This window comes from Mirounga angustirostris, unplaced genomic scaffold (assembly GCF_029215605.1).
Source record: "Mirounga angustirostris isolate CCGP_5_RB_7025 unplaced genomic scaffold, mMirAng1.0.hap1 SCAF_2, whole genome shotgun sequence".
In the NCBI taxonomy this organism is placed as follows: domain Eukaryota; kingdom Metazoa; phylum Chordata; class Mammalia; order Carnivora; family Phocidae; genus Mirounga; species Mirounga angustirostris.
The window spans coordinates 92,287,178-92,307,317 of record NW_026991710.1 but is presented as its reverse complement, the minus strand read 5'-3'; the positions used below and the strand labels follow the sequence as shown (position 1 = coordinate 92,307,317).

At 42.5% G+C, this 20,140-nt stretch overlaps 1 protein-coding gene across 9 annotated transcripts in view; it reads right to left on the bottom strand.

Moving 5' to 3' along the window:
• Positions 1–20,140, bottom strand: part of ALPK1 (alpha kinase 1) — a 120,338-nt gene that overhangs the window by 19,345 nt on the left and 80,853 nt on the right. For 8 of the 9 annotated variants that reach the window (XM_064584959.1, XM_064584963.1, XM_064584960.1 and 5 more), the window contains 2 exons: positions 8,435–8,633; positions 583–642 (listed from right to left, as the gene is read on the bottom strand). In XM_064584959.1, coding sequence (XP_064441029.1) covers positions 583–642; positions 8,435–8,633 — 259 coding nt within the window. The remainder of the gene's footprint in view (positions 1–582; positions 643–8,434; positions 8,634–20,140) is intronic. The other variant, XM_064584964.1, reaches the window with a different exon arrangement.

Sequence of the window (20,140 nt, the reverse complement as noted above, 5' to 3'; positions counted from 1 at the left end):
AAAAAACAACCCCCGCCCCCAGCCTGCCCAGCTGTGGGACAACGGGGAGTGGGGGAAGGCTGGGGCCTTAAAACTGTCAGCAAACACCAAAAATAGAGTCAAATTCATTATTACACCCTCTTGATTCTGTGTCACATCACCTTCTCTGTTTTCTCCCCAGCTTTTAATCCCAGTGTGTGCGTGTGTGTGTGTGTGTGTGGTGTGGAAGATGGGAAGTGTGCATATCATAGGTTAGTGATGGTGGTCACAAATGAGGGGTGTATGGTCAATATCTGTATTCCAAACTGCCTCCCCACTGGAAATGTCAGTAAGGTTCAAGGAGCTTGGAAACCTTGGATCTAAGCACATTGGGATTAAAAGTCTACTGGAGGTTGTGTTCAACTTACTGGGAAACTTGTTGACTTTAATGCCCAGAAATTCAGACAAGATATTTGAAGATTTAAATGATTTGTTACCCAACTTCCAGGTAGATCTGGAGAGGTCTAGTGTACAGTAACTATTAGGTCATTCAGTCGCTTTTAAACTAGAACTCCAGTAGGGACTGCAGGTAAAGGTTGTTGTGAAGATATGAAAACACCTTACCTGTTGCTCCATTGTTGCTTATTAGATTGCTCAGGATATACTCTGCTTTTAAAAGTTTCCCTGAAAAGAAGCAACCAAATGCTACACAATTAGTTCTGCGCATTTGCCTTCAATACTACTAATATGTTTGTGCTTTAAGATTAACACATTATACAGGGAACATAACCTCTCTTGGAAACATTCTATTTTAAAATTTAAAGTCATGGACACCTGGGTGGCTGTCGGTTAAGTGATGGACTCCTGATTTCAGCTCAGGTCACGATCTCAGGGTCGTGAGATCGAGCCCCGTGTCAGTCTCCCTGTTCAGCAGGGAGTCTGCTTGAGATTCTCCCTCTCCTCTGCCCCTCCCCCTGCTCTCTCTCAAATAAATAAATAAAGCTTTAAAAAAATAAAAATAAAATTTAAAATCAATAACTATAGCATCCACGAAAGTGAACAGAAAAGATGACATTTCCAGGAATTGGTAAGGTGGGAAGTTGTATAGTATCTGAAATGGCAATTAGATTTACACACATACACATATACATTCATTCATATAGAATAAGGCTTGAGAAGTAAAGGCAAACCCTTGTAAAACATTATGTCTTCTTTCTGTGAACAAGACTATGAAAGAAAGAAAAGAAAAAAGAAAAGGAAAGAAAGAAAGAAAAGAAATGAGGGAAGGAAAGAGATGAGGGAAGGCGGGGCACCTGGGTGGCTCAGTTGTTAAGCGTCTGCCTTCGGCTCAGGTCATGATCCCAGGGTCCTGGGATCGAGCCCCGCATCGGGCTCCCTGCTCTGCGGGAAGCCTGCTTCTCTCTCTCCCACTCCCCCTGCCTGTGTTCCCTCTCTCGCTGTCTCTCTGTCAAATAAATAAAACCTTTAAAAAAAAAAAAAGAAAAGAAATGAGGGAAGGAAAGAAAAAGAAAAGCATATTCTGAAATCATGACTTATTGTCTTATTAAAATTTATTCATACCAATGTGTTTAGAAAGAGAGCAATAACATGAAATACTTGTGTAAATGAATTTTACCAAAGGTTTCTTTCTTTTTAAAAGTTATATTTTCTAATTAGGTTTTTTAAAAAGATTATTTGAGAGAGAGAGAGAGCATGCACATGAGCAGGGGAAGGCATAGAGGGAGAGAGAGAATCTCCAGCTGACTTCCCATTGAGTGGGGAGCCCTCACATGGGGCTTGATTCCAGGACCCTGAGATTACAACCTGAGCCGAAATCAAGAGTTGGACGCCTAACCAACTGAGCCACACAGGCGCCCCTCTAATTAGGTTTTGCTGATATCTAAGGATGGGTATTTTTAAAATATATTGATTTGTATTCACCAAACTTGCTGAATGTCTTAATTCTAATAATCTGTGTATTTTTTGAAGTTTTATATGCAGGCAATCGTACCATCTACAAATCCTGATAATTGTGTTTATTCATTTCTTTTTTTGTGTGTTTGTGTGTGTTTATTCATTTCTAATCTTTATATCTCTTATTTCTTTCTCTTTTTTCATTGCACTGGGAGGACTTCCAGGTCGGTATCAAATAGAAGTGATAACAAGATACATTTTTTTTTCCCTACTTGATTTTAAAAGGAATATGTCTAGTTTTTCATCAGTAATTTTGCCAAGGTTTTCGATTGCTTCCTTTTATCAGGTTAAGAAGTCTCTTGTGCAGCTATCAGCTTATTGCCTTTCAGCTCCAAATTCACCCTTCATTGCCTGCTTTGCAATAATGGGAATGGACCTTGTAAATATTTCTCCTTTGCCAGCTTTGTCATTAGAGGGTGTGGAGAGACACTGCAAGGGAGGCTACTTCTCTTCCTGATTTAGTGTGCAATTCTTGCCAGGCTCCTGCAATGCATGTAGCTTCTCCAGTGCCTGCCTCCTGCAGCGTTCCTGGCTTCTCCTGTGTCTTCCTCCTCCAACACAGGTGGCTTCCCCAGCACTTGGCTCATTGTGCAGAGGTCAGCAGCACCCAGCGGCCGGCAGCTTCCTGCAGCATCCTCTCAGGTGACTTCGCAGTGGAGTGCTGCCAGGGAGGGACTTCCCCAGGAATGTATCCTCCTGGCATTCCACAAAGGCAGCTTTGTGGTGAGTTCCAAGGCACCTTTCTGTGGATGGCTTCCCCCAGCACCCAAGAAGGTGGATTTCCAGTAAGTTCTGCTGGCATGGAAACTCCTTGACTTCTCTGCCATCCCGTGAGCCATGGCAGTGCCTTCTCCAACAAGGTCTGGATCGCAGTCCTGGTGTGCCTGCCTGTGGGGTTGGGAAATTTTTCTTATGTGCTCTATCTCAGTACAAGGGATAGTGGCTGATCTTTATAACTGCTTATCCTGTATTCTTTAGAGTTTTCTTTACTACTTATTCGTAATCCCTCGTTAATCCCCTGATATAGTTAATAACTCTTTATATTAAACTCTCCTTGTTCAAATTACTGTGTTGTTTCTGTCTCCTGACTGGAACCTGACCAAGACCATCTCTAACCCTACTTTGTATTTTTAACCTAAATGGGTAGAAAATTTTATAAAACACTTCTCACATCCATTTAGGTGAACACATAGTTTTCTTGTTTATTCTGTCCACGAGGTGAACTGACTGAATCAGTTATGACATTAGTATTATTATTATTTAGTAAGCTCTACACAAAAGGGGGTTTAAATGCATAACCCCGAGATCAAGAGTCACATGCTCTACCAACTGAGCCAGCCAGGCACCCCTGAATGAATCCACTTTTAAATATTTAACCATCCTTGGGGCACCTGGGTGGCTCAGTTGTTAAGCGTCTGCCTTCGGCTCAGGTCATGGTCCCAGGGTCCTGGGATCGAGCCCCTCATCGGGTTCCCTGCTCCACGGGAAGCCTGCTTCTCCCTCTCCCGCTCCCCCTGCTTGTGTTCCCTCTCTCGCTGTGTCTCTCTCTGTAAAATAAATAAATAAAATCTTTAAAAAAAAAATTAACCATCCTTATATATCTGGAATAAGCCTTACTTGACTATAATGTATTTTATTAATTTAATATAATGCTGGTCAATTTGATAATAAAATTTTTGCATCTGATAAATTATGTAAGTGATACTACCATATAATTTCCTTTTATTTTTATCTTAATTAGTTTGACCTGTGCATTTACCAATTCTATTACCATTGCTTTTTTTTTTTGCTTGGTAGATGCTTAACGATGCTTAACGACTGAGGCACCCAGGCGCCACCTACCATTGCTTTTTGAATCTCCTACTTCATCTTTATAGATTCAACTTCTTACTTAACAAAATACATTCTTTAATGTGTGTGTGTGAGAGAGAGAAAGAGGGAGATAAGTGTCTTGAGAATAATAAATATTTTTAGTCTTTGTCTGAAAATGTCTCTTTTGTCCTCACTTATGAATGGTGACTTTGCTGAGTATACAATTCTAGGTTGAAAGCTATTTCCTCTCAAATATTTTTGGTAGATCCCATTGCTTTCTGGACTCTGTTGTTCCTGATAAGATGTTTTTTGTCAGTCTAAATATAGTCCCCATATACATAATCTGTCTTTTCTCTCTGTTTCCTTTAAGATTTTCTCACTGTTTGATTTTCTGCAGTTTCACCACACTGCGTCTAGGTGATTTTTTAAAAAGAAGTTTGCTCAAGGTTGGGTCCACCTCTTCAACACAAAGACGTGTTTTTCTCTAATTCCAGTCAGTCCTCTCAGAAGTCCTATTATGCTTATGTGCTTTTTTCATTCTATTCTCTAAGTTTTAAAAATTCCTCTTTCATATTTTCATCTACCTAACTCCATATGCTTCATTCTCAGTATTTTCCTTAAATATAATTTCCAGTTCCATCACTTTCTCTCCTGCTGTTAGATCTGCTACAGGAATGCATTTCTGGTAGGTCAGTTAGGGGGTTGGAATACCTACCTGAGAAACTGGCCCAGGAAATTTATCTTTATTGGAAGGTTGTTACCACTCACCAGTAACAGGTGGGCACATATTTAGAATCTTTGGATAGTCCTTTTATTAAAAAAATATTTATTTATTTTTATTTATTTTATTTATTTGAGAGAGAGAGAGTGAGCCCACACATGAGAGAGCATGAGCAAAGGGGGAAGGGCAGAGTGAGAGGGAGAAGCAGGCTTTCCACTGAGCAGGGACTTGCATGGGGTTTGATCCCAGGACCCAGGGATCATGACCTGAGCAGTAGGCAGACAATCGACTGAGCCACCCAGGTGTCCCTTTCTTTCTTTCTTTCTTTTCTTTCTTTGTTTCTTTCTTTCAAGTTTTTATTTATTTATTTATTTATTCATTTGAGAGAGAGAGAGTATGCATGAGCTGGGGAAGGGGCAGAGGTAGAGGGACAAGCAGACTCTATGCTGAGTGGAGGGGCCCCACTTGGGGCTCAATCCCACAACCCTGAGATCATGACCTGAGCTGAAATCAAGAGTCAGACACTTAACCGACTGAGCCACCCAGGTGCCCCTGGATAGTCCTTTGCTAGTCAATGGAAGTCTGGAGAACAGCAGCATCAGTGTTGTCTGGGAGCTGGTTAGAAATGCAGAATCTGAGGCCCTGCCACATACCCCCTGAATTAGGATCTGCATATTTTTAAGAAGATTTATTTATTTTAGAGAGAGAGAGAGTGCATGTGTCCATGAGTTGGGGGGTAGGGCAGAGGGAGAGGGAGAGAATTCTCTAACAGACATCCTGCGGAGCATGGAGCCCGACGTAGGGCTCCATCCTTGGACCCTGAGATCATGACTTGAACAGGAACCAAGAGTTAGCCGCTTAACTGACTGGGTCACCTGTATTTTTAAATTTCTGAAAATTCTCTTTAGTTCTTTTTCAAAAGAGTGAATTCATTTTCTTTTCCTGTTGCATTCTGTTCTTTAAACATACTATTTTTTTAAGCCATGTGAGTCTTTCAGGTTGTTCTATTTTTATATTTTGTTCTGGAGGGCCATTTTTCCTGTGTTTTGTTGTACATGCTGTTCTTCTCTCACATGTTTCATTTCCTTTTGTTGTTTATACAGTTTAACCAAGGGTATCTTCAGCAAGGATTATTCTCCTGTGGGATTCCTATTCCCCCGGAGTGTGGATGTTTCTCTAGAACATAGTTTTGTATTTGATATTCTGCTGGGCCCCAAAAATGTCAGTCCTGAACTAGTTTTTTGTTAATTATTTGGGGGGATCCCCTCCCTTGTGGGTAGGGTAAATTCAGACTCCTCACACACATTTGGCATAGTCTTGGGGTTTTTATTTATTTGGGGAGGGTTTTTTTTGGCCTCTACCCCAGAGCTTGGGTAGACAGTAAGTTTCCTTGCCACTTCTCCGGGTGAGCTGGTGGAGCTGTTCAGTCCCCTCTCATACCTGTGCAAACCTTTGAGAATTCCCACTTTATGCAAATATTTCACTTCTCACATAGTCCCATGGACCTGTCTCTTGCCCCTAAATGGGGATTAAAATGAGAGTCCCTTCCCCTAGGACCATATTCAAGTGTAAACCCCTCCGGCTCATGAGCAGTAGACTACTGTTTTAACTTTGAACACTTTCTGTGTTTCCACACCTAAAAAAATATTCGCAATATCTATGTAATAGGAGAAGATTTTGTATTTGCTTAATCCTCCATGTGAAAGAACTGAAGATTTGAACCTTTATCTCTAATTATGGCTTAAAAGGTTTTCCTCTTAATTTTAGGCAAGAGTGAGCTAGGCAGGCCCAGGATGTTCTCTATTGTCTCCGAAATCCCATGTTGAATGCCCTGACCTTTGGCATGTGTTTTGGGTGGATACCAGGAAGGGCTGAGTCAAAGGGATAACAGTAGGATTGTGCTGTCCCCTCATATTACCTTTATTCCTCTTCCTTACTCCTTAGAATATCATACAGTCCTCTCATTTCTCCATCCCAGGAGTCCCAAATGCTGAGAATGGAGACCCCTTCTCATGGTACCTTCTCTACCAGGACACCACCACTGCTCTAAGCCCCTCTCTCTCTGAGACATCCAGTGTATGGGGAGGCTTAAGACTTGTTTGGGGTCGGGGGTGCTGAGTGGCACAGTCGGTTGAGCATCTGACTTGATTTCGGCTCAGGTCGTGATCTCAGGGTTGTGAGATCAAGCCCTGCATTGAGCTCTGAGCTCAGCGTGGGGTCTGCTTGAGTTTTTCTCTCCCTCCACTCCCACTGGTGCACTCTCATTCTCTCTCTCTAAGTTAATCTTAAAAAAAAAAAAAAAAGAGTTGTTTGAGGGGAGAAGTTCACAAAACTCACTTAACTCTGAGACTGTGTTTGTTTTCTTGTGGCTCTTCTGGTAGTATCTTTGAGGAAAAGATAACCCAACTGTTGGGAACTAAGATCTAGGATTTTATCTTAGACATAGGATATGTATCAACAGAGGAGCGTACTGCTCATGATGCTCTCTAGGCTTACTTGTTATCACGGTTAGAAGCATGAGAGAAACAACAAAACAAACAAGTGAAAAGATCAGTGTGGCTGTGTAAAACAAAGCTATCAACATGCCTGCCTTCCGCTTAACCTCAATTTTCATGTCACACTATACCAAATCCGTATCTCATAAAATAGGCCACATAGACTCTCTTCCAAGTTCTAAGTGAGGAGAACCAATGTTAGAACCCTGCCTGTGCATGCCCGGCCTCATCATTCTGTTCTCCCCACAGAATGCTATGCACACACATCATCGCCATCTGATGCCATCCGAAGGAACATTAGTTGTCAGCTTTCCCTCATACCCCAAACATTATAAATCCAAACATTGTAAAATGTCCCAAGTCGGGGATATCAGAAGGAAGTTTTCCCTAGTTCAACTCTGTCCCTGCAGTTACTCTAGGAAAGTAATAAACACGACACAATTTATGCACAGCTGCAAGAACTTGAAAGTGAATGAAGTTGGGCTTTTGAAAAGTGAACCTCCACAAGCCCATTTCTCTCATGTCCTTTTATCTCTGTCCCTGTCTGCATCCAACAATTGTCCCATTTAGTATAGTCAGTACAGTTCCTTTTCAAAGGAAATGAAGTAAAGATATTTTAACCCCTTGAAGACCGGACTTACTAATACCAGTAACAACAGCTAAAATCAATTTAAAAAATGAGCCAGTCCTGTTTCTCGGAAGGGCAAATTTGCCTTCTGCTTTTGTCCTTTATTCTTTCACTCTTAGAAATGAGGATAGCAGGCTACACATTTCTCAACCTCATGGTTATCAGTAATTTAAATAATTCCAAAATTCTATAGAAGTAAACTTCATTGTAATACATGGCAGGCCTTTTCTCCCTCCAACTGCCCTCTACAGTACATCCTAAGTTAGAATGTCAGCCTCATTTTTCATTTCATTCAAAGTGACAGAAGGGAAAAAAAAAAAAAAAAAAGGATACTTTAGGGCCTAATCAGGTACCGTACCGGTGTTCCCAGTGATGGAAAAACCCCCTCAAATTACTTCAGTGGATTTGTCAGCTCTATTGTTAGCATAGTCAAGTGGCCCTACAGAAAGGAGACAGGAGAACTAAGAGAAAATGGTCGAATTTTAATCTGCTTTTTAAAGGCTCTTGGTCAGAAGTAGAGCAATTCAGACACCCCTGTTTGAAAGGAGCAGGACAGATTTGTTAGAAGACAAAAGCTCCAATTAGTACTTTCCACACCCTTTCACAATTTTCTCTCCTGCTTCTGGCTCTGAAACCCTTTATGCCAGGGCCTTTGTGCTGGCAAGGGCGGGTGGAAGGGCACCTCGGAGCGCCGGGGGCGGGGAGAGCCCGCCGCTTGAAAAGATGGCCCGCAGGCCCGGGTGCCCGCCGTCCCCCCGCCGAAGTCAAGTCGCCCCGGAGCGCAGGCGAGCCCCCGGCCGGCCGCACGGCCGCAGGACCGCGAGGGGCCCGCGCGGGGAAGCCTACCTGAGTTGACCGAGAGTCGGGCTTGGCGAATCACCACCTGCGGGGCAATGGGCGTTGCCGGCTGCAGCTTGTGGAGCCCCTTGGCGACCTGCAGGAGGTTGCCGGAGACGTCGAGCCCGTACAGGAAGCGGTCGCATAAGAACACAACGGCAGCAGCCGTGGTGCAGTCGCGGGAGCGGATGGAGGCTTTCAAGGACGCCTGCAGGCACATGGAGACAGAATGAACCAGCCGCGAGCAGCGCCCCGCGGAGAAGGAACGCCGCCCTGGGACCAAGCTTAGTCTTCTTAGTCTGTTATCCTTCCCTTCCCTTCCCTTCCCTTCCCTTCCCTTCCCTTCCCTTCCCTTCCCTTCCCTTCCCTTCCCTTCCCTTCCCTTCCCTTCCCTTCCCTTCCCTTCCCTTCCCTTCCCTTCCCTTCCCTTCCCTTCCCTTCCCTTCCCTTCCCTTCCCTTCCCTTCCCTTCCCTTCCCTTCCCTTCCCTTCCCTTCCCTTCCCTTCCCTTCCCTTCCCTTCCCTTCCCTTCCCTTCCCTTCCCTTCCCTTCCCTTCCCTTCCCTTCCCTTCCCTTCCCTTCCCTTCCCTTCCCTTCCCTTCCCTTCCCTTCCCTTCCCTTCCCTTCCCTTCCCTTCCCTTCCCTTCCCTTCCCTTCCCTTCCCTTCCCTTCCCTTCCCTTCCCTTCCCTTCCCTTCCCTTCCCTTCCCTTCCCTTCCCTTCCCTTCCCTTCCCTTCCCTTCCCTTCCCTTCCCTTCCCTTCCCTTCCCTTCCCTTCCCTTCCCTTCCCTTCCCTTCCCTTCCCTTCCCTTCCCTTCCCTTCCCTTCCCTTCCCTTCCCTTCCCTTCCCTTCCCTTCCCTTCCCTTCCCTTCCCTTCCCTTCCCTTCCCTTCCCTTCCCTTCCCTTCCCTTCCCTTCCCTTCCCTTCCCTTCCCTTCCCTTCCCTTCCCTTCCCTTCCCTTCCCTTCCCTTCCCTTCCCTTCCCTTCCCTTCCCTTCCGTCAAAACAAGAACAACAAAACCTAGAACAAGGGGAAGAAACAAACTTTATTGGGCGGCTGAACTGAAAAATAAATAAATAAATAAATAATAAGGAAAAATCCAAATCAATTGTGAGATAAAACCTTTCTTCCATTTCCTTTTCCCCACTACATTTCTAAAATTATACAAGTGATACATGCATATTTCCTGTTCTTAGAAAATTCAAACACAAGGTAAAAATGAAAAGTGCCCCTTAGTTTTCTGACTCTTTACCTTATGTTTTCCCCTCTTCCCCCCCAATCTCTTTCTCATTCTTCCTCATCCTGGTTTCAGAGCGATCCTTCTAGAAACTTCTACCTATTGTGTATATTTAGACATTAATTGATTCCTTGTCTTGCCTTGCCCTCTCCCCCCTTTCTCCTCTCCCTCTTTTTCTCTCTCATAAATGAGATTACACTATACATATTGTTATGTTGGTTAGTTCTTTCAGTCATCTTAGCATCTTGAAGAGCGTTCCACATCAGTTCATAACGCTCTGCTTCACTTATTGCCTACATTTTAATTAAGAAGAAATACAGAATTTTAGGTAACATTTTAAATTTAACTTACACTTAGTTAATGAATAAAACAACAAAAAGAAGAAAACAGGCCCGAAATGAAAGTGTAACATAAAGAGTGAGAAGTGGAGATAAGTGAGGCAAACCTGTATGGAAAAACATCATCTTTTGATCTCCAAGGTGTTATACTCAAGATATTCAAAGTCATGTAGCTAACAGCATAAATGAGTTTCCCACTCAGTAGTATTTTCTCCATTTGCTAAACTAAATCAAGCAGTGTTTTCTGAGCATGTTGGCTCACGTATGAAGCCCAAGACAGCATTGCTCATTTTCCTAGCACAGTGTTACTACACAAAGCACTGCTTTCTTCACCACATAATCCTAAGTACTAACACTTACTAGATGGGTAAAACTAGATGCAGGGCACAGTGCTAAGTGCATTACATGTACAATTCACTCACTCTTTACAACAATCCTAACAGGCAGATTATATTAATACCCCCGTTTTATAGATGGGAAACCTGAGACTCATAGAGGTTAAGTAACATGCCCAATGTCACATGACCTGTGACTAAGAGGGGAGATTTGAACAGAGAAAGTCTAGGTCCAAATCTCACACTTTCAAGTCCCATGTTGTACCGACTTTATTTTAGGAAAACAGGAGTTGGATATCAATTATCTGATACTTGCAGTGATGCCAGTAAATACCAAATATGTAATCAGTGTTGTTACAGTTGCTGGTCTGAGCATGATTTACTTTAACAAATTGAAACTAAGAGAGAATGCTTTCAAACTGGGGGGAGAGAGTAACCTCTGCTTTTCAAAGTCTGCCTGGAACTGTTCTTTTAGAGTTTTAATTTGATACTTGTGTATGTCTAGGTAAAACTGGCCTAAACTCTTAGATCTGGCCCATTCCAGAGTTCTACTGATGGTGCTTATTCACATGATTTGACTTTTGGTATGTATGTTTTGGAGTGCTGTTCTATAGCACTGCACATAGAACGTAACGTTTATATTTACAGGTATTCATCAGTCAGGTAATGCCTACCAATAACCAGCACAATAACCTATTTTCATACTGATGCTTTCTTAACTCGTTAAGGTTTTTAAGCTATCAGTGTGTTTATTAAGTCTAGAAAGTGATCATTTGCATTTGTATTGTTCTCATTGTGATAGAGATGCCAATTATTAAGGGGGGATCTCTCTTCTCTCTTCTTGGTGTTTCCTTCCATGTGAAGGGGGCTGACTTACTGTAGTACCGCTGGCCTCTCTACTCCTTTACCCACTCTGCCCCAGGGGAGGTGGAACGATTAATATGACTGGTAAATTTGGGAAGAAGAAACTGGCATGCCTGGCTTAGCTCTTCTCTTTTTTTCCTTGGGAACAGCTGTCTAAGGGAACCAGGATACTCTGCTCTTGTGTATCACAAGTCTTAACTAGAAAGCCACCCTATATGTGGTGTTCTGCTTGCCCTCGTAATCTCTGTGACTGAATGGGATGTCTACATAATTCTGGGGTTCAGCTAGCAGATCCCCTGTGCTCTAATATGAAGCTATATCTTTCAATTTAGGCTTTATCAGAATTAGAGGTAATGTTTAGCCTCTTGTCTGCCTAACTCTTGATTTATTCCTGTTTGCTCAGAATCCAGGAGGGAAAGAATCCTGGAGCCTCTCAAAGATCCCAACGTTAATCATGCCTAATATACCATAATCCTTTCTAAGGAAAACTGTGCTGCCCACAGTTCCTGCTTTTGAAACGGGCATGCATTTTGCTACTTTCCTTGACTCCATTTCCCCACTCCACCACCAGCTCAAAGCTAACCTAAGAGTACTCATCTGATCCCTGGCCCCATGACTCTGGGGCCTGGCTTGAAAAAATGAACTTTCAAATCTGAACTAAGAAACATAGAAAGAATGGTAGGGTAGAAAGAAGCAGAAAATAGAATGTAGCTAAGTCACACTTAATGGGCAACTGCAGACTGAAGATGGAAGAGTGATGGCTCTGAATCCAAATGTACCTTGTCATGAGTGCCATTCTTAGAGTTCCAGGCCTCCTTGATTGTTCCATTATGTTTTTATAATAATGTACACCCCATTTTGTGAATTTGCTTGAGTGAACCTCTGTTCCTTCCAACCAAAAACCAAACAAAAACCTAACTAAAACTGAAGTGTTCAAAACTTCTATTGAGAACTGTCAAATTTTAAAATGAGAACAAGTCAGTCAATTGACATTCATAAACTGTAAATTCAAGTGGAAAGGAAAATTTATGGTTTTATGTATGCCCAGCTCTGTTCACTAAGGCTGGTCTCTGGTCAAGAGTCCTTCCTATGCTAGGTACGCATGACACAGTCCTTTAGTTTGCAACCTCAGCTGTTATTTGCAGAACTTGCAGCCTCTTCCACTGCTAGGCTTCCTGAAACGGGTGTTTGGAAAGAGCAACGCTATTGCTGTCACCCTGCTCGTGACCACTTATCTTGCAGGGTCCTCAGCAAGCCATGGTGAGTTCCCTCTCTTTGAGGTTGCCCTCTGGTGTGTGCTTGATGGTCAGTTCTGCTCTCCCTTCTCACAGGTGCCCCACTTCAGTTTTCAGGTAACCGTATATCTACTTGGGATGCAACGCTTAGTGATAGGCTATTTTCCAGAAATGATTCTCAATCCTTACCTCTCTGACAAAAATGGTTTCCATCATTGTAGCACCATCTAGTTTATGAGAAACATTCACAGACATTATCCCATTTGAATTTATAGTAACTATAACATCTAAGTAAGGTAAGGAAATTGAAGTTTCCAAATTTACAAAGTCCGAAGGGTCAGGGTCAGGCAGGAACCCAAGTCTGTATCTTTTTAAAATAAATTTTCTTATTGTGGTAAACAATGCATAACATAAAATTTACCATCTTCACCATTTTCAAGAGTACAGTTCAGTAGTGTTTAGTATATTGTTGTGGAATAGGTCTCCAGAACTTTTCCATCTTGTGAATATGAAGTCTATACTGACTATACGCCTCTTTCCCCATCACAACCCAGCCCCTGGTAATCACCATTTTACTTTCTATTTCAATGAGTTCGATTATTTGAGGTACTTCAAGTAAGTGGAATCATACAGTATTTGTCTTTTTGTGACTGGTTTATTTCACTTAGCATAATGCCCTCAAGGTTCATCCATGCTGTAGCATGTGATGAAATTTCCTTCCTTTTTAAGGCTGAATTATTCCATTATATGTATATACCAAACTCTGTTTATCTATTCATCTGTTGATGGACATTTGGGTTGCTTCAAACTGTTGGCTATTGTGAATAGTGCTGCTAAGAACGTGCACATGAAAATATCTCTTCAAGATCCTGCTTCTAATTATTGTGGCTATATATCCGGAGTGGAATATGTGGATCATAGTGTAATTCTATTTTTAATTTTTTGAGGAAGTTCCAGACTGTCTTCCTTAGAAGTTGCACCATTTTGCAGGCCCACCAACAGTGAACAGAGTTCCAATTTCTCCATATCCTTGGCCAACACTTGAGGAACACAAGTGTATTAAGGGTCAATTTTTCCTCTGCTTTCTCCCTATGGTCTGATGAAGGTGATTTTGCTCAGTGCCTAATCTGGGCATAGGAAGCTGGGTCTTTGGAGCTAGTGCTAAACTTGTCACTCACTGAATCCAAGCAGTTTCTAAGGAAACCATATCCTTTATTATGATGAGCAAATTCTAAAATGGACAAAAAAAAAAAAATTGAAAAGAGTGTTCTTGTCCTGTATTTAAAAGGAAAAGAAAGAAAAGTTCATGGGAGATGGCCTTTAATTTCAGTGCCTTTAATTTCAGTGTTTTGAAATTCTCTAGTAAAAGTTGGTACCATGAGAGCAAATGATGATTTTGTGATTAGCTGGACATTATTCCAGCAGACATTCTTCACACTGAGCTGCAAAGACACTTTGCAAATCCAGTGGAAACTTCTGTGAGGTGGTCTTCCTGACTTGAGACGACAGAGCTTCTATGATTCTGGGTAGGCCAAGGTGGCCAGAGTTCACAGGGAGAGCTGCACAAAGGAAGAAGTCCAGAGATCTGAAGAGGGTTCCTCAAGTTTTCAGCAAAGCTCATGCATGGAAAGACACCACCCCAAAGCTGGAGAAAGAGCCACCTGAAAGGACTAGCGGAGACAGTCCCCAGGCTTCATGTAGGACTTGTGTTTCCACCAACCAGAAAGGAAAATCTTGTTGTTCACATGGCATGGGGTAGAGTATTCAGAAGGGCATCACTTCAAGAGTGAGACAAAATTAGAATAAGGTGGCTCTTGGCCCACTCTAAAAGTTTAGAAGCAAGCTTGAAAAAGATCAATTTCCTAACTTGATTGAGTCCCAAAACGAAGCTCAAGGATATTTATAGGCTCACAAACTACCCACTATCCTATGTGCTGAAATTTACAATGTCTGGCATCCAGTCAAAAATTACCAGGCATGAAAAAAAGCCCATATTGCAGAGAAAAATAAATCAATAGAAACTGACCTCAAAATGACAGTTACTATAACTGTATTTCATCAGTTCCAGAAGGTAGAGTAAAAAATTAGTTGGAATTACAAACATGAGAGGGAGATGTAAAAATGATCCAAATCAAACTTCTAGAGATTAAAAAAATATATAATGTCTGAAATGAAAGCACAGATATCTGAGTTTGTTTCCTAGCTGCCATTTATTTGCCATGGCAAGTTACTGAAACTCTCCGAGTCTCAATGGCTTCATCTGTGAAACATGGATAGTATTTATTTGCAGTGCTGTTACAGGATTAGAGGAAATGTGAGTCAAGTGCTCAGCACAGGACCTGGCATACGATGGGTGCTTAATAAATGACAGGGAACTCTGTGGGGAAAAAAAAATAGGAAAAAGAAGTCAGTTCATGCATTCCTACTCTCCTGCATGACAAAATAGCAAGAAAAGACAGGCTCTGGAAATAAATGTCCACGGAGTTTTCAATAGAGCAGAGAGGAAATAATAGATCATGTGTAGAACATCTATAAGGCTTATTTCAGAAAATGGCTAAGCCTCTAATTTCTTTTAATCTCTTTCTTCTGAGTGATGCTACTAGAAACAGAGAAAGAAAAAGGAAAATGAGCAGGCTTGGTGGCAGTTGGTGAAGGAAAGCTGGTTCCTGAAAGGGGGCCTTCTCAGCACGTGCGAGTTGATTTTGGCCGTCACCAATGGAGGAATCCCTCCCCGAGCACCTGTAAACTGATGCTGCAAACACCCTATTCTGCATCCCGCATGAACACGCCATCTATTTGAGCAGAGAACATTGCCTAATCTATTTTTCCCCCCTTCTACTCTTAATAGATTGGAGCACAAAAGCCTGAGAGAGGGTGACCTGCCAGACAAAGGCCCTTTGAGTTCCTTGGAAAAGTAGACTTGGAGGAGGATGGAAGGAATCCAAGTGGCCCTATTATTTCCACTTGCACTAATTAGACATTTTTCTGTCAGCTATTGAGCACTGCTGAGAGGCCAAACTCACTGAATTCATTTCTAAAGTGTTTACAGAAGTTTGCATCTGTTTGTGTCTCTTCAGGAGGAAAATAAGCACTTCAATAGCATTGTGGAAAATCTAAACGAAGCATCCTATTCTGGAGGACCTGGCATCCCCACAGTTGCATAATTTAACTCCGTTCAGGGCCGAACCTCTCGCATCTCTCTCCAAAACCTAACGATGCAAAATGCAGAGAAGTCAACTCAGGAGAATCTTTTCTTTCTTGTCATTGTCTTTTCTCTCCCTCTTTTGAAACAGCGGCATGCTGTGCACTACATACAGATTTAGGTGGGTATCGTTCTTGTGGCCCCTCTCTCGTGTTTCTACCAGCACTCTGAGAAATTAATACCCACTTTCATTTGCTGCCAAGTGAGGGGATAGTAAATTCCTCAGCAGCAACGCAGAATACATCACCATCCTGGGAATCTCCCCCAAATGTACGCCCGGGGAGCACTCTGACTTCAGAAGGAGGGGAATGAAAGGAGGCCAGAGTGTGTGGCAGGAAAGGACACTAAAAGGAAAAGTTTCCCTACATGGTAAAATGTGCCTGGGTTATGCACAATTAGATTAACATGAAAGAGAGTCCCTCCCCCATCCCCACTCCCCAAAAAAGAAAGAAAAAGAAAACAACACAAAAACCCTAACCCACTGCCTACATGGGCAGTGCCTTTGAAATGCATATTGGTCTACATGGAATTTGATTCAGGATTCTTTTGTTTGGGGTTGTAGGCCTATGACTGACCTGCCATCACAGAGGACTCAAAAATATGATCTTTTTAGACAATCTCACAGCAACAGAATTTTAGTGTTGGAATCAACATAGGATAACTCAAAAAAAAAAAAAAAAAAAAGAAACCTTGAACAGGAATTCTATCTCTTTATCTTCCCTCAGTCTGACATAAAGGCTGTCAGATTGTCCACATGGCCACCAAATTGTGTTTTTCCTATTGACTGATCATTTTCCGATACAAATATGTGGATGTAGGTAGAGAGTGTCCTGGATTTCTAGAGACAGCTTACAGATGTGTGTGTGTGTGTGTGTGTAAACGCAACAACCCCGCAGTTGTTTTTTCACATCTGTTTTCAGAATGGAAATACGGGGTTCTAATTGAGTTTATGGCACAAAGGGAACTTCATGGCTAGAAAGCTGAGTCAGGTGGTAAAGGAATTAAACTCCACAATGAGATTTCAATACACAGATGATTGAAAAAATGCTAAAGAGCCTTTGCTAAGGGCTTTTGCTGAAGAGCAGCAAGGAAAAGTGTGTGCCGTTTTCATGGTTCCTTGCATTAGTGCTAGCCCCTGCCGATGCTGAGCATCAAGTTTGGGTCCCAGCTATGGGTTCAAAGCCGAGATGCGTTCACAGCAATGACAATGGCAGCTGTTCTCTAGGGGGGCTGGGTGAGGGGACTCAGAACTGAAGCCATCTGGCATTGCAATTGGCAGGAACAGTGTAAAGGGAAATTATTGCCGCATAGCAAATTGGGAGATTGGAAAAAGGCAGGGGAAAGTGGGGGAAGATGTCCTGAGGTGAGGAATTAGCAGAATAAGCAAATGAAAAGTGATGATACCTGTATAGTTATACATCAACATTAAAAGCAGAGTAAGAGTAGAAGCCATAGAACTGGACTACTCAAGGTCAATGGAAGACCAAGCATGTCATGCTCCGTATTCATCCACCCACTGAAATGTGGAGAGGGAGGAAGAGAAAAAAACTTGAATTTTCCTAAGGTTTATGCCCAAGGCCAGTTAACATTTCATCAGCCTTCCTTTGTTTTACCAGTGGAACATGCAGATTCAAGCCCTTTTGGAAAATAATTGTGTATCTTTTTCTTTATATACCTAAAGATAACATTTCAATCATCTCTCCCTGCTTTTCAACCCCTCTCTCTCAAATCTACCATAGATGGAGTTGGCTGTCTTTTAAAAGAAAAAGAAAGCAGTTTCAAAACAGAGAACCACCTACCCGGGATCCTAGTGAATCTCAGGGCCCCTGGGAGCCAGGCACCTGCATGCTTAGTCTCTTCCAGGTTGCTATGGCCACCATGACTCCAGTCATCATTGGCCATTTCAACATCCACATCAGTGGTTCACTCGGCACACCGGTCTCTCTTGCCACAGCCTCCACACCTCCAATGATCTTGGTCTACATCCAGCCTTAGTCTCTATGACTATGGTACCTATGACTCCCATGCTCAGAAATACCCTAGAACTTGCCATTTTGGTGGCAATACAGTCTGAATCTCAACTGGACCACTTGATTCTCTCTTCTTTATCTTGTATTCTAGCTGCCTTTCTCAGGAGCTCAACCCCAACAATTCTGCCACCCTATAGGGACAACCACATAATCCACTGACCCTACTATTTTTTGCTATGCTACCAATCCCCTCATGTTCTCGCTTGATTCTTTAAATTCCCAGGGTGCATCAATATGGTGGCTTTATAAAAAAAGCATTCTTGACTCCATTGTCACTTTCAGCTTCTGTCATGTTTGTCTGGCAATTCCAATCATATTTATTGTTAAGGGAGAATGTTGGCCTCACATTAAAATCACCTAGGGGGACTTTAAAAAGTTCAGATGTTCAGATGGCACCCCAGACCAGTTAAATCGGACTCTCTGCAAGTGTACCCACCCATCGATTTCTTTTAATATCCTCAGGTGATTCCAAAGTGCAGGTATAGCTGCAGACCCCCGAGCTAGCCTGTTAGCCTTTCCCCATCCCTCATTTCCTCCTTCCTGTTAAAGATGGAATGAATTATCTAATGGGAGGGGCATACCTGCCTCAGACCTTCCTCACCCATCTTTTCTTTTTTTTTTTTTTAAGATTTTATTTATTTATTTGAGAAAGAGAGTGGGCACACACACGATAGAAAGAGAGAGAGAGAGAGAGAAGTAGGCTCCCATGCTGAGCAGGGAGCCCGATGCAGGACTCGATCCCAGGACCCTGGGATCATGACCTGAGCCAAAGGCAGATGCTTAACCATCTGAGCCACCCAGGCATCCCTCTCCCATCTTTCCAAAACTTCCTCCCTGTTCTACAATAAGGAAAGGAAACTGCCAGCAACAAGATGAGTCTGGGATAGAGAATTTACCAACCCACTTGTCTGAATACCTAAAGCTACATTCTCCTATCCATTTTAGAATAATGAAGGTTGCTCTTTTGCATCTATCTTTCAGATGGTTCTGAACACAGGAGGTGATGATGAATATTATTTATTGCTATTTACAATCCCCAAATTATATCTACTTCTCTGCCTAACCCGAGCTTCTACCCAAGCAACTGAATGTGGCTGGAGAAAAACACACGATGACACTTTAAATTTATGGCCATAACCTTAAGTTGGACCTCAGTATGGCCTGACAATCCAGCTACGCTCACACTTTCTGCTCTTCTCAAGCTGCCATGCTCTCCACAGACAACCTGGCTTCTTATTTCACTGAGAAAACAGTCAATGAGAAGCGACCTTCCTCATTGTCTTATCCAGATTTACCAACCCTCTTGCTGTGAAGCCCATGTTTCCACCTACACTCCCATTGGCAGGTTTAAGGCCAACCTCCCACTCAGTTCTATCCCTTCCTCTTTGCTTGAGGACACTGCCTGTAAACACCCTCTTTCTCTTGCTGCATCATCAATTTCCTCATCTCTCCTGGATCATTCTCATCAGCATACAAACCCAGCATCTTCCATCTTTAAAGAGTTTTCCTTTACATATACATCTTTGTCTTTGTCTGTTCAAGTTGCCATAACATAAAATGCCATAAACTGGGTGGTATAAACTCTGTTACTTATTTCTCACTGTTCTGGAGGCTGGGAAGTCAAAGAGCAAGGTGCTGGCAGATTCAGTGTTTGGTGAAAGACCACTTCCTAGTTCACAGATGCCATCTTTCATAAGGGCATGGATCCCATTCATAAGGGCTCTTCCTTCATGGTTTAGCCACCTTCTATAGGCCTCACCTCCTAATACCTTCACCTTGAGGGTTAGGATTGCAACATAGGAATTTGGGGTGCGTGAGGGGACACAAATACTTGGTCCATGGCAATCTCTCCCCAGCTCCTATTCCACTGTCTCTACCCCCCTCTACAGCCAATCTCAAGAGTTGTCTACACTCACTGTCTTTACATCCTCATTTCTCATTCTTTCTTAAATCTGTATCTTTCATCCCCAACACTCCATTGATCCCAACCTTTTCAAGGTTGCCAAAAACATCCAAATCCAATGACCATTTATTAATCCTCCTTCAAATTCCTAGAAATGTTTGGTTGAGCCAATTAATCCCTCCTTTTTACTCATGTGATTTCTGGCATTTCACACCCTCCTGGTTTTCTTTCTACTTCACTGGCTTCTCTTCTTCACTCTACTTTGCTGGAGTATCCTTCTTTTCCAGCCTCTGAATGTTGAATGCCCTAAGACTCAGTCCTGAAACTGCTTCTCTTCTCTAGCTACACTCAGACTGTCCCATAGCCTCAAATATCACTTCTGTTAGTGAATCCCAAATTTGAATACCATCCCGAGTCTCCTTCCTGGAATGCAGCCTTGTATATGAAATTGCCTAGACAATAGCCAGCTTGTCAATTAGGTATCTAAAAATTAGCATATTTAAAACAGAGCTCTTTATTTTCTCTTCTATACTTGCTTCTCCCTCTGTGTCCTCCAGCTCAGTAAAGACAAC